General features: G+C 39.5%; 1 protein-coding gene across 2 annotated transcripts in view; it reads right to left on the bottom strand.

Moving 5' to 3' along the window:
- The window catches only part of LOC114496072 (cytochrome P450 2C19-like), a 186,684-nt gene that overhangs the window by 119,149 nt on the left and 53,990 nt on the right, over positions 1–13,545 (bottom strand). The window contains exons 8-9 of one of the 2 annotated variants that reach the window (XM_028511316.2): positions 5,785–5,926; positions 4,692–5,040 (exon numbers count right to left, since the gene is read on the bottom strand). The exons of the other annotated variant lie outside the window; for it this stretch is intronic. Coding sequence (XP_028367117.1) covers positions 4,859–5,040; positions 5,785–5,926 — 324 coding nt within the window. The 3' untranslated portion in view covers positions 4,692–4,858. Of the gene's footprint in view, positions 1–4,691; positions 5,041–5,784; positions 5,927–13,545 lie in introns of those variants that run through there. 2 annotated transcript variants of the gene reach the window in all.

Raw genomic sequence — 13,545 nt, 5'->3', positions numbered from 1 at the left:
ATGTCAATGATCTCTTCTCCCTTTTCTTTTCTGCTATTTCAGAGTCTGAGCAGAAATTTCCTAGCCTCTCAGTGCTAAGACTCAGTCCTGAATCTTAAACATGGACTTTCTTTAACAAAATAAACATATTTTTTCTCTAGGTGTCCTGGAAACAGGAGAGATTGGGGATTGTCTTCCTAGGTTTTCATACCTCCTGTGGTTTTCTGCCCATGCATCACAGATGGGACCCCTGCATCCTTTTGTGGCTTTGTGTAATCTTCGTATCCTCAGCTTTTGAGATATTAATGTCCTTTGATATTTGTTGTTGCAGTCTTTTCTATCTTGGTTTGCTTGAAATTTTTTAAAATTTGGATTTTCTTTTCCAAAGCACTTACATATTTTATTTTATTTTTAAAATTATTTTATTGTTGTTCAATTAGAGTTGTCTGCATTTTCTCCCCACCCATCCCCCTCACCCCAGCCAAACCCACCTACCTCTTATGCTTCCACTCTCCCCCTTGGTTTTGTCCATGTATCCTTTATAGTAGTTCCTGAAAACCCTTCTCCCTACTGTCCCCTCCCCCCTCCCCTCTGGCTATTGTTAGATTGTTCTTAATTTCTATGTTTCTGGTTAATTTTGTTTGTTTTTTTCATTTGCTGACAATTTATAATAGCCAACTGCTGGAAGCAACCTAAGTGCCCATCCATAAATGAATGGATCAAAAAACTATGGTGCATTCACACAATGGAATTCTCAGCAGCAGAAAGAAAGAAGGAGCTCCTACCCTTTGGTATAGCATGGATGGAGCTGGGGAGCATTATGCTAAGTGAAATAAGCCAGATGGTGAAAGGCAAATACCATATGATCTCACCTTTAACAGGAACCTAATCAACAAAACAAACAAGCCAGCAAAATATATCCAAAGACACTGAAATTAAAAACAGGCTGACAGTGACCAGAGGGGATAGAGGACGGGATTATAGGGGGAAAAGGGTGAAGGGTTTGCAGGAACAATTATAAAGGACACATGGACAATAACAATGGCAGGAGTGGAAATAGGGGTGGGAGGTAGGGACTGTTGGGGGGGAAAGGCAGAAAACTGTACTTGAACAACAATAAATTTTTTTTTAAAAAGGCAATTGCTTACTGCCAAACAATTACAATGTGTTACATATTGTGTGATCTCTAATACATGGAGCTATAAAAATGTCACAATAACACAAATGCTGGGGGCAGGAAAATGAAACTATACTGGGTAAGGGTCTCAGAATATTTGGAAAGCAGTATAACATTGTTTTAGGGCGACTGTGATAAATTTATATATATATATATATATATATATTCCTTCTAGCAACCTCCAAATTTAAAAAAATGTTTGTATCAGATTTCTATTGTTGCTGTAACAATTACCACAAATATAGCAGATTAAAATTATATAAATTTATTATCTTACAAGTCTGTTTTTCAGAAATCTAGCATACACCTCATTAGGTTAAAATGCACACTATTGGCAATGTTGCATTGGTTTATGCCTTTTCAAGCTTCTAGAGACTGTCCACATTCCTTGGCTCATGGCCACCTTTTCCATCCACCAATCCAGCAATAAGAAGGAGCAAGTCTTTCTCAAGACACATGTCTGTGGCCATTCTTCCATCTTCTCTGTTTGCCCAGAGTCAGGAAAGCCTCTTGCTTGTACAGATGCAGGTAATTAGGTAAGAGAATCTGGTATAATCTTCCTATCTCAAGATCTCTAACCTTCATCACAAAGGCAAAATCCCTTTTGCTACCTAAGACAACATATGCAGGTTAGGGGGTTAGAGTGTAGACATTTTTAGGGGGCACGTTTTATGCTACCACAGAGTTGCAACTGATAGGCCATCAAATAAGATACAGTGAGAAAGAGAAGAGGGGACAATGGAAAGCTACTCTTTACATTAAATGCCAGCAAAAATACATAAAAGGAATAGTGTTAGAAAATAGCCATTTTGCCACCATTGGAATAATAATTAATTTAGACAGATTCTTTCATAAATTCTGAAATTGATGGAAAATTTCAGTGATACAGGATATTTACAGCATCTCAAATGCTCTCCTCATGAATTACTGATGTTTTTCTGCACAGAGCATTAACCAAAGCAAACACCACCAACTGTCAGGCAAACTTAAATCAAGCACTTCTTGATCCTCTCTGCTGGCTGCACAACACAGTGTACCTGATACTCCCCTCAGAAATGTATGACCAGAATCTAGTAATGAGGAGATGACTAGGTAAATACAAATTGAGAAACATTACACAGAACACTAGGTGTGTACTCTTCAAATGATGGCTCCATTTTCAGTGGGAAATGTCACCCTTGCCTTTTGTGTTCCTAAGAGAATCCTGGGCCCAAAATTCATTATTTGACAGTCGCCTTGGCTTATTGGCTTCTACTAGAATTAGAGGCAGAGACACAATATTAGATGATCACACACAGAATGGCTGCTTAATCATCCCATCTGTCCACACATGCTACCTTCTTCCTAGAAATGTAAGGAGCCCAATCATCTGTTGACAAGTTGTTTTCTGATAAACTATTCAAAAATAGAACAAGACAGAAATAATCTAGGGGGTATATACCATCCCCTTTTACCTAGTTATGATAGATAAAATAGAGCTGAAAGGCATTCTTTGACAATGTTGGGACATTTGAGGAAATTTGAATAAGGACTAAATAATAGATAACATAATAAAATAATTATTTTACAATAGTCATATGGTACTATGAGAAGGTCCTCATTCTCAATGATTCATGCTGAAATCTCTGTGGATGAAGTGTCATGGTTCAATTCAAATGACTCAGCAAAATCATTACATATGTAATTATATATAACTATATAATATTTGTCACAGTATAACATGGTAAATTTATGCATACATTTGAATATTTATATTTATGTATATACAGATATGTACATATAAAATATATATAATTAGAGAGAATTCAAGCAAATGTGAGAGAAATTAGCTGGTGTTGACTCTGCTCCAGTGCAAATACTAGCTTTGGAGTCCAGGTGGGGGTTATGTGATGGTCATGATTCCCTTCTTTCAACCTTCTTCAGGCTTAAGCTTTCCCAGCTAAAAAAATTGTGGTTCCTAGAGCCCTCTCCAAAATACTAACAATTTTTTAGTTGTTTCTTAACTAGCCATTTCAAAAAGACTATCATGTATGTCCATTTTGCTCTGGGTAACTAGTACCCCAGGCAGCAGGGAGTCTGAGAGAGGAAGACATCTTCTTTCCCAAGGAACAACTGTTTCAGAGAATCAGCCTCAGGTGATAGGACAATGGATGCAAGGGTTCTTTATACCATATTAAGTATAAGTACCTTGATAAGATTTTGTTCATATACTTATGCATGATGGTAAATAAATAAAACAAAGAGCTATATCAAAATAATAACCATTCTTATCTCTGAGCAGTAAGGTTATCAGTGATTTTATGAAAATGTTAATCTATCCTAAATGCAAATGCCTTTTTTGGAGAAAACAGTTTAGGGAAAAAATATTGACTCGGGCCTTACCCTTTACTGTTACCCCAGCCAGTTTCCTGAAAGCTAAGGTTCACACCACTGGTTCTGAGCAATAAGTCACTTATATACTTCTCTACATATTAGCCCTTTCAGTGGTGCAAGGATGACTCTGGGGGAACAAGCTTGAATCAGAAAACATTTGAAGTTGAAGCCCTACTTGATACCCACTTTTCTCCTCCTACCAACTCCAGCAATTCCTCTGAATAGGGTAAAGGTGTATGTTCTTTGAGTTTTTATTATTCAAACCTCACTTGACTAACACATAAAACTATCTCATTTTAAAAAGCTCCATAAAATGATTCAAAAAATGAGTTGAGACCGGTATTGTTAAAGAGATGAAGAAAGATTACCAAAAACTATGCCTTTTTATTGTTAACTTCTCCTCCAATCTCCAGGTTTTCATCCTCTTCCACTTTCTGCAACTGCACAGATTCATGACTGAGAAACACTGAATTCACGCACTTCCTTCTACTCCTAGAAAGCATTTCAACCAAGGAAATGATATCAAATAAAATCCTCCTGATTTTAGTAGGTAGATCCTTAGAAGGGAAAAGTTCATTGACACATAAGAACACAAGCCAATATACTGTTCTTATGAACCTTGATCTCCATGATTCCCTGATTCCTCCAGTTGTGTTTTACCTACTGTTCCACTTCTCTCTATCTGATTCATTCCCTCTCTCTCTCTCTCTCTCTCTCTCTCTCTTTCTCTCTCATTCTCTCAAGACATACACCTCCAGACCACAGACAAAACCATACAGACACACAAATATCCAAGAGATGCTTGAGTTAGCATTTAACATTAATAGTCTCTCTCTTCATGGGTTCATTTGATCCTTGTTGCCAGTAATTATCATACCTAGGTGACTGAGAAGAAGCTGAAGTGGGAGAGTAGCAGAGTATAAAGAATAACAGAAAGTCCTGGCTGGTGTGGCTAAGTGGGATGAATGTTGTCCTGCAAACCAAAAGGTCATGGGTTCACTTCTTGCTCATGACACATGCCTGGCTTGCAAGCCAGGTCCCAGGTTGGGAATGTGTGAGAGGCAACCGCTTGAGGTTTCTCTCACATTGATGTTTCTCTCCCTCTCTTTTTTCCTGTCTTCCCCTGTCTATATAAATAAATAAAGAAGAGCAGATAAATCTGTGCAGTGAAATCAGGAAATTCTCTTTAATGAAGGTTGGATGTGAGAGGGGAAGTCAGAGAAGGCATTCCTGGGAAGGGGGTAAAGTGGGAAGGAAGTGAATAAAGCACCCAGAGGTGTGCGAGTTATAGATGACAGCACAGCAAAAGCCAGAAGTTCTGCTCTTCCTTCACACAGGAACAAAGCAGAGCTGGTAAGGAGGTGGCAGAGTAAAAAAACCATTGAAAACTGGGGTAATGTCGATGTCCTCTGGGTCGACCACAGATTTCAAGGTAAATTTTTGTAAAATGGTGGTCAGGAATAAAAACAGCTCGATGCGGGCCAGGCCCTCTCCTGCACACATCCGTTTCCCTGGAAATAACACACAAACAGAGTAGATATTCCTTGAACACTCATTTTCTGGATGCCAGAAAGAGAATGTGCAATAATTATTTGATTAATGGTTGAATGGGTGAATGGAAGGCAAAATAGCTGGGCAAATAGATTGACAAAGGGTGGACATATATCCTATCCACCTAACTTCTTATCCTAACAGGTACTCTTCTTTCAACAAATATTTATTGAGTATCAGCACTATGCCACGTATCTTATTCAGTTTTTTCATAGTATTAACTTCTCTTTTAAGTTCCCATCAATCTTTTGTAGAAACACACATACTTTGATTGTACTTTCTGTTTCTACTCTGATCTTTCTTGATCTTTCTTCACATTCTTCTCAGCCTCTGTTCTTGCTCTAAGTATATTTACTTTTCATCAACCTCCAACACACCAGGAAGATTCAAGTTCTATACAACACTCTTCTTTTTGTTTGGAATGCATGCACTTCTCTTGTATTTTCAATACCAAACTCCAATTTCATTTCTGATTTGGAAGAACTGAGTCACCTCTGCAAAGCACGAGCAATCCAGCCCAATAGTGAGGCTGTACCACGAGGAGGGGCAGTTCATGGGCATTGGGAGTGGGGCTTCTGATCATGGACAAAGAGAAATTCTACCAGTTCCAGGGTCAGCAATTCTACCAGTCCCATGGTGAGTATTACACGAGTTCCAACTGATCCCCAAAACATATCCTGTCCAGGAAAATAAACTTTTATTACCTGCTGAAAAAGGCATGAAGTAGTCACTCTTCTTAAAGTTGCCTCTCTCATCCAGGAAGTGGCTGGGATCAAACTTCTCTGGGTTGGGAAATTCTTTGTTATCATGCATTACGGAAGTCAGAGATGCTACTACGGATGTGCCCTGGAAAGAAGGGAAGATTAACTGAGTTATGAAAAAGTGGCGGAGCTGGAAGAAAGGTTGTAAGTCAGTTAGTCCAAAATTATGATCTGTGGGTGAGGAATTTTAGGTCCAAAGAAGGGCAGTGGCACTTTCAACCAGAGAGAACAAGTAATAGTCTTCACCTGATCACTGTTTACTACTTATTCTCTCTGGTTCAGAATGCTACTGCCCTTCTTTGGACCTAAGATTCTTCATCTGTAGATCATGAAATTGGAGTAAGTGAGTGGATCAAAAAACTCTGCTGAATTTACACAATGGAAAAGTATGCAGCAAAAAGAAAGAAGGAGCTCCTGCCCTTCATGACAGGGTTAATGGAACTGGAGTGCATTCTGCTAAGTGAAATAAGCCAGGTGGTGAAAGACAAATACCATATGATCTCACCTATAAGTGGAACCTAATCAACAAAACAAAAAGCAAGTGAAATATAACCAGAGACACTGAAATAAAGAACAAACTGAGAGTAACCAGAGGGGTGGTGGGAGGGGATAACAGGAGAATGAAAGAGAAGGGTCATCAAGGAACATGTATAAAGGACACGTGGATAAACCCAAAGAGGGGTAGGATCAAGGATGGGAGGAACATGGAGACAACTGTAGTTGAACAACAATAAAAATATATATAGAAAAATTAAAAGTCCATGATATGATGTTGCTAAAGTAAATTACAAAATCACATTTGAAGAATTGAGTCCATGAGTCCTAGATATCCAACCTCCTGAATTCATTTGGCTTTTCACTGTGTTTTGACAGTGGTGCATGTCCCCCCCTGCTACTTTATTTTATCACTTCAATGTTCACTCATATAATACGTGGATTACAGTTTAAAATGGAAGTCTCTGCTGGAGCTTTAAATGCCTAGAGTTATCTGTTTATAAGGCATTTTAAAATAGACATCTGACCTAATTTTTAAAATCTCTTCCCTTCAAATGGTAGGAACTCCTTTCTTTCTGCTGTATAGTATGCCATCATGTAAGTGTACCACAGGTTTTTGATCCATTCATTTACTGATGGGCACTTAGGTGCTTCCAACACTTGGCTAATATAAATCGTGCTGCTATGAACATTGGAGTGCAGAGGTTCTTTTGAATTGGTGTTTCAGGGTTCTTAGCATATAATCTCAGCAGTGGAATTGCCAGGTCAAAAGGCAGTTCCATTTTCACTTTTCTGAGGAAATTCCATATGGTTTTCCACAGTAGCTGCACCACTCTCCATTACCAGCAAGAGTGTGCTAGGATTTCCTTTTCTTCACATCCTCTCCAACACTTGTTTGTTGATTTGGTTATGATGGCCATTCAGACTGGTGTGAAGTGGTGTCTCCTTGTGGTTTTAGTTTGCTTCACTCTGATGTCTATGGGCCCTCTATATGTCCTCCTTGGAGAAGTGTCTGTTCAGGTCCTCTGCCCATTTTTTTAAAAGATTTTATTTATTTATTTTTTAGAGAGGGAAAGGAGGGAGAAAGAGAGAGAGAGAAACATCAATGTGCAGTTGCTGGGGGCCGTGGCCTACACCCAGGCATGTGCCCTGATTGGGAATCGAACCTGCAACACTTTGGTTTGCAGCCAGTGCTCAATCCACTGAGCTATGCCAGCCAGGGCCCCATTTTTTAATTTCATTGTTTTCTAAAGTGGAGTCATATGGGTTCTATATATATTTTGGGGATCAAACCCTTGTCTGAAGTATCATTTCTGAAAATATTTTCCCATAGAGTTGGTTCCCTTTTCATTTTTGCTGATGTTTTCTTTAGGCATGCAGAAGATTTTTCTGTTGAGGAAGTCCCATTTTTAGTCTTTCTTTTATATCCCTTGCTGTGGGATTGAAACATTTGAAATAAACAACCTAACCCTACATCTACAAGATCTGGAAAAACAAGAACAAACAAAGCCCAGAGCAAGTAGAAGCAAGGAAATAAGCAAGATCAGAGCAGATTTAAATGACATAGAGTCTAAAAGAACAATTTTAAGGGTCAATAAATCCAGGAGCTGATTCTTTGAAAAGATCAACAAAATCAACAAGCCTTTAAGCAGGCTCATCAAGAAAAAGAGAAAGGACACAAATAAATAAAATCATAAATGAAAGAGGAGAGATTACAACTGATACCATAGAAATACAAAAGATTGTAAGAAATTACTGTGAACAACTATATGCCAAAAGATTTGAACACCTGGGTGAAATGGACAAATTTCTGGAAAAAATACAATATTCCAATATTGAATGAAGAAGAGAAAAAAGCCTGAACATACTTATAACAGCTGGTGAAGTCAAACAGTAATCAAAAAACTCCCAGCAAACAAAGGCCCTGGACTGGACAGTTTCACAGGAGAGCTTTACAAAACACTTAAGTAAGAGCTAACCCCTTTCTTCACAGACTATTCCAAAAATTCCAAGCAGAAGAAAGACTCCCAAACTCTATTTATGAAGCCAGCATCATCCTAAGTATATTGTATTGATAATGCTGTGAGAGGTGTCCCAATTCTTACACTTTGCCCCCTCCACCCAGTACTCTCTTCCCTCCACTGATGCCGCCCACCCCATTAGCTCATGTTCATGGGTCGTGTATGTAAGTTCTTTGGCTTCTCCCTTTCCTATACATTCTTAACATCCCCTCGTCTATTTTGTTTCTATCAGTTATGTTTCTTGATTGCTGCACCATTTTTCCCTTTCTTTCCCTTCCCTGTCCCAGCTGCTGGCCCTCCAAATTATCCCCATAGCTATGATTACAATTCTGTTCTCGGTGATTGTTTACATGGTTTTAGTTTTTACTTTTTAGATTCAGTTGTTGATAGTTGTGAGTTTGTTGTCATTTTAATGTTCATAGATTTGAACTTCCTTTTCTTAAATAAGTCCCTTTAACATTTTATGTAATAATGGTGCAGGTGAATTCCTTTGGCCTTATCTTGTCTGGGAAGCACTTTACCTGCCCTTTGATGCTAAATGATAGCTTTGCTGGATAGAGTGGTCTTGGTTGTAGGTCTTTGCTTTTTATCACTTTGAATACCTCTTGCCAGCCCCTTCTTGCCTGCAAAGAGAAATCATCAGACAGTCTCATGGAATCTCCTTTGTTGGTAACTCTCTGCTTTACTCTTGCTGCTCTTAAGATTCTCTCTTTTTCTTTAATCCTTGGCATTTTAATTATGATGAGTCTCAGAGTGGGCCTTTGGGTACAAGTTGTTTGGGACTTCCTGGACTTGCCTGTCTGTTTCCTTTACCAAATTAGGAAAGTTTTCTTTCACTATTGTTTCAAATGACTTCCGATTTCTCACTCTTGCTCTTCTCCTCTGGCCACCCATATGATATGATGTTGGACATCTTGAGGTTTCTTATACTGTCCTCTTTTTGGGGTGATTCTTTTTTCTTCTTGTTGTTCTGACTGGTTGTTTATTGCTTCCTTATGTTCCATATTCTTGATTTGATTCTTGACTTCATATACTTTACTGTTGTTTCCCTGTAAATTGTTCTTCATTTCAATTGGTGTATCCTTCATTTCTCACTGGGCCTTTTTTACGTTGTTGGGGTCCTCACTAAGTTCCTTGATCATCCTTATAACCAATGTTTTGAATTCTGCATCTGATAGATTGCTTATCTCCATTTTGTTTATCTCTTTTTCTGTAGTTTTCATCTGTTCTTTCTCCTATGCCATGTTTCTTTGTCTCCTCATTTTGTCAGTCTCCCTCTGTTTGTTTCTATGTATTAGGCAGAGGTGCTTTGACTTGTGTCTTGGTAATATATGTAATGTAGTAGGTGTCCTGTAAGGTCCAGTAGCACAACTTTCCCTATCACCCAAGCTAGGCATTTGAGGGATTCCCTTCAGGTAGGAGGGAATCCCTCAAATGTCCAATCCTCTCTTGTATTTGAGCCTTGGTTGCTGTTGGAAGATCCATAAGAGGGACTTACTCAGGCCATTCAGCTACAGGGATTGGCTGCGACCACTTTCCACTGAACTCTTTCCTCTGTTGAGGGTCAGTAGTGCAGGGGAATGGTGACGGTGCTTCTTTGTGGCCTGTTGATGTCCATTGGGTGAGCTGTCCCTGTGGTTCCCCTGTGGTGCAGGCTAAAGTCATCCCCCACCTGTGTCTTGCCCAGGGCTGCCCTTCCTGAGCTATAAAGCATCTGAGATGTCTGCTACTTTTGCTGGGCATGGAGATTCCCAGGTAAAGCCAAGCTGTGAATCTAGGCTGGCTGCTGCTACTACCTACCCTGGAGCTCTGTGAGGCCAGCTATTGCTTATATGATAGCATTTAGGAAGTGTGCAATATAAGCCCAGAACAGCCAGGCACATGGAAAAGCAGCTTGAGTGAGCCTGTAAATTGTGTAGGGAGGAGTCTCTGGGGATCTCCAAGGCAAGTCAAACAGTGTTACCCAGAATGATGGAGTCTCAGATATGGCAGCATCCTGACAGCTGCATGGCACTGTGGCAAGAAGGCTCAGAAAAGGAACCATGGTGTCTCCTCACCCTGATGCCAGACACTTCAGACTTCCAGTATGCCTCTGGTGCCCTTCAAGCTGCCACCCTAGTGCTGCAACACAGAGGAATGAGACTGAGTAGGCAAGTTTGTATGTGGGTTTTTTAAGAGGAACTTCTTGGAGCTCCAGAAATTTTTTCCACTGCCTCCATCCCTCTTTCCTTTTTGCAGCCAGAAGTGTGGGGACATATATTACTGACAATGGAGTCCTGGGCTGGAAGCCTGGTGTGGGGCTGGGTTGGCTCACTCCTGAGATACCCCTCCCAAATTTTTATCTACCACATGTGGGTGAGAGACCAGCCCATTCTGTGTCTTTTCCCCTCTTAACAGTCCTAATGAATGCAGTTTCTTTAATTCTGTAGTTGTCAGACTTCCATTCAACTTGATTTAAGATGGTTCTGAGTGATGGTTGTTCTACATTTTAGTTGTAATTTTGATGTGGTTGTGCTAAGAGGTGAGCTATGTCTATCTATGCCACCATCTTGACCAGAAATCCCTATACATGTATGTTGCCATATTTTAAAAAAAGTTATTCAAAGTTGGGGGAAAATTTCATCCTCTATGTTTATCATGTAATAGTTCTATAACTCTAGTTTGAAAATTATTACCTTCTGTGTATACGTGTGTGTGTGTATTTTCAATCCTCACATGAGAAAATTTTAAAATTATTTTTAGAGAAAGAGGAAGGGGAGGTGAGAGATGAAGAGAGAGAGAGACAGAGGGAGACAGAGATATTGATGTAAGGGAGAAACATCGATTGGTTGTTCCCATATGTGCCCTGACTGGGGATGAACCTGCAACCCAAGGATGTGCCTTGACTAAGAACTGAACCCACAACCTCATGGTGTACAGAACAATGCTGCAACCAACTTAGCCACCCATCTAGGGCTCCCCTGCATATTTTTAAAGAAATAATAAATGAAATATTTCTTTAAGATACAAAAAACACAGAGTTCCAGCCAAGATGGAGGCATAGGTAGAAACTCTTCACTTCCTTTCACAACCAAAAGGAGGATAACAACCAATCTAAAAACAATAAACAACCAGAAGTGCCATAAAATCAAACTGCATGGAACTCCAACAATGAAGGAATTAAAGAAACACTTAACCAGACCAGTAGGAGGGAGACAGGCAGCTGGGCGGGTAGAGAATACCCACGCCAAGGCTATGGACTGTGCAGGCAAGGCTGGCTGAAAGATCCTGCAGCAAGGCAGCAGACTCTGCAAGTTAGGCAGGACTGGCTGAATGGTAAATTAAGACTCAAAAGTAGCTGTAAACTCCAGCAGGGGTTGCCACAGTGGGAAAAACTCCCAGTCTCACATGAGAGTTCATTGGAAAGTGGGGTAGAGCCAGGCAAGAGAGCCACATTTTTCCTTCTAACCCCTCCCCTACAGGACAGCACCACAATGCAAAGAACGTTGCCCTGCCCTGGAGAATATCTAAGGCCCCACCCCCTCACAACATAACAGGTGTGCTGAGACAAAGAAATATGGCTCAAATGAAAGAACAATTCAAAACTCCAGAAAAAGAACAGAGCAATAAGGAGATAGCCAACCTCTCTGATGCAGAGTTCAAAACACTGGTAATCAAGATGCTCACAGAATTGATTGACCTCAGTCCCAAAATGAAGGAACAAATGAAGGCTACCCAAAGTGAAATAAAGGAAAATATCAGGAATCAACAGTGATGTGAAGGAAACTGGGACTCAAGTCAATGATCTGGAACAAAAGGAAGAAAGAAACATCCAATCAGAACAGAATGAAGAAACAATTTGAAAAGATGAGGAGAGGCTTAGGAACATCTGGGACAACTTCAAATGTTCCAATATCTGAATCACAGGGGTGCCAGAAAGAAAAGAACAAGAGCAAGAAGTTGAACACTTATTTGAACAAGTAATTAAGGGAAATTTCCCCAATCTGACAAAGGAAATAGATTTCCAGAAAGTCCCGGCAGCCCAGGGAGTCCCAAAGAAATTGGACCCAAGGAAGCACACATCAAGACACAACATCATTAAATTACCCGAAATTAAAGATAAGAGAGAATCTTAAAAACAGCAAGAGAAAAGGAGACAGTTACCTACAAAGGAGTTCCCATAAGACTTCCAGCTCATTTCTCAAAAGAAATCTTAAAGGCAAGAAGGGGCTGGAAAGAAGTATTCAAAATCATGAAAGGCAAGGACCTACATCCAAGATTACTCTATCCAGCAAAGTCATCATTTAGAATGGGAGTGCAGATAAAGTGCTTCCCAGACAAGGTCAAGTTAAAGGAGTTCATCATCACCAGCCCTTGTTATATGAGATGTTAAAGGGACTTATCGAAGAAATTGAAGAATATCAAAAACCATGAACAGTCAAATGACAACAAACTCACAACTATCAACAACTGAACCTAAAAAAAAGAAGAACCAAAACAAAAACTGAGCAAACAACTAGAACAGGAACAGAATCAGAGAAATGGACATCACATGGAGGGTTTTCAGTGGATAAGGGGAAAGGAAGAATATGGTGGGAACTGTACAAGGAATAAGAAGCATAATTGCGTAGGCATAAAATAGATGAGGTGAAGTTAAAAATGGTACAGGAAGCAGAGAATTCGAAGAACTTATATGTACAACCCATGGACATGAACTAAGGTAGTGGGATGCTGGAGGGTTGGGGGGTACAGGGTGGAGGAGGGGTAAACAGGGGGAAATGGGAAAACTGCAATAGCGTAATGAATAAAACATACTTAAAAATAAAAAATAAGATACAAAAATTTAAAAAGTCAGTATGTTTTGATCAAGTGTTGCTCAAATAATTGGATACTCATAAAGAGATAAAGAAAGTATAACAAGCACTACACAACATAAGTACAATTTTACCTTAATGTATCAAATAATCAAAATGTAAGTACTACTACTATAAAGTTGTAGAAATAGATAATGGTAAATCTTTAAGACCTTCTCTCCCAAATATTCTTCAGATAGAACAAAAAAAGCACAAATCAATCTCACATCATTACAAAGTGTTCTGCTGATAGTCTTAGACATTGACAAATAGGAAGCCATGCATTTTAAGGACATGACTAGGTGGCCACAAGAAGAAGACAATAAGACAATCAAAATAAACCCACATTATAGCAC

The sequence above is a fragment of the Phyllostomus discolor genome, chromosome 5, assembly GCF_004126475.2.
Source record: "Phyllostomus discolor isolate MPI-MPIP mPhyDis1 chromosome 5, mPhyDis1.pri.v3, whole genome shotgun sequence".
Lineage (NCBI taxonomy): Eukaryota > Metazoa > Chordata > Mammalia > Chiroptera > Phyllostomidae > Phyllostomus > Phyllostomus discolor.
The sequence above is the reverse complement of the archived record's forward strand: the minus strand, read 5'-3'. Positions and strand labels throughout refer to the sequence as shown.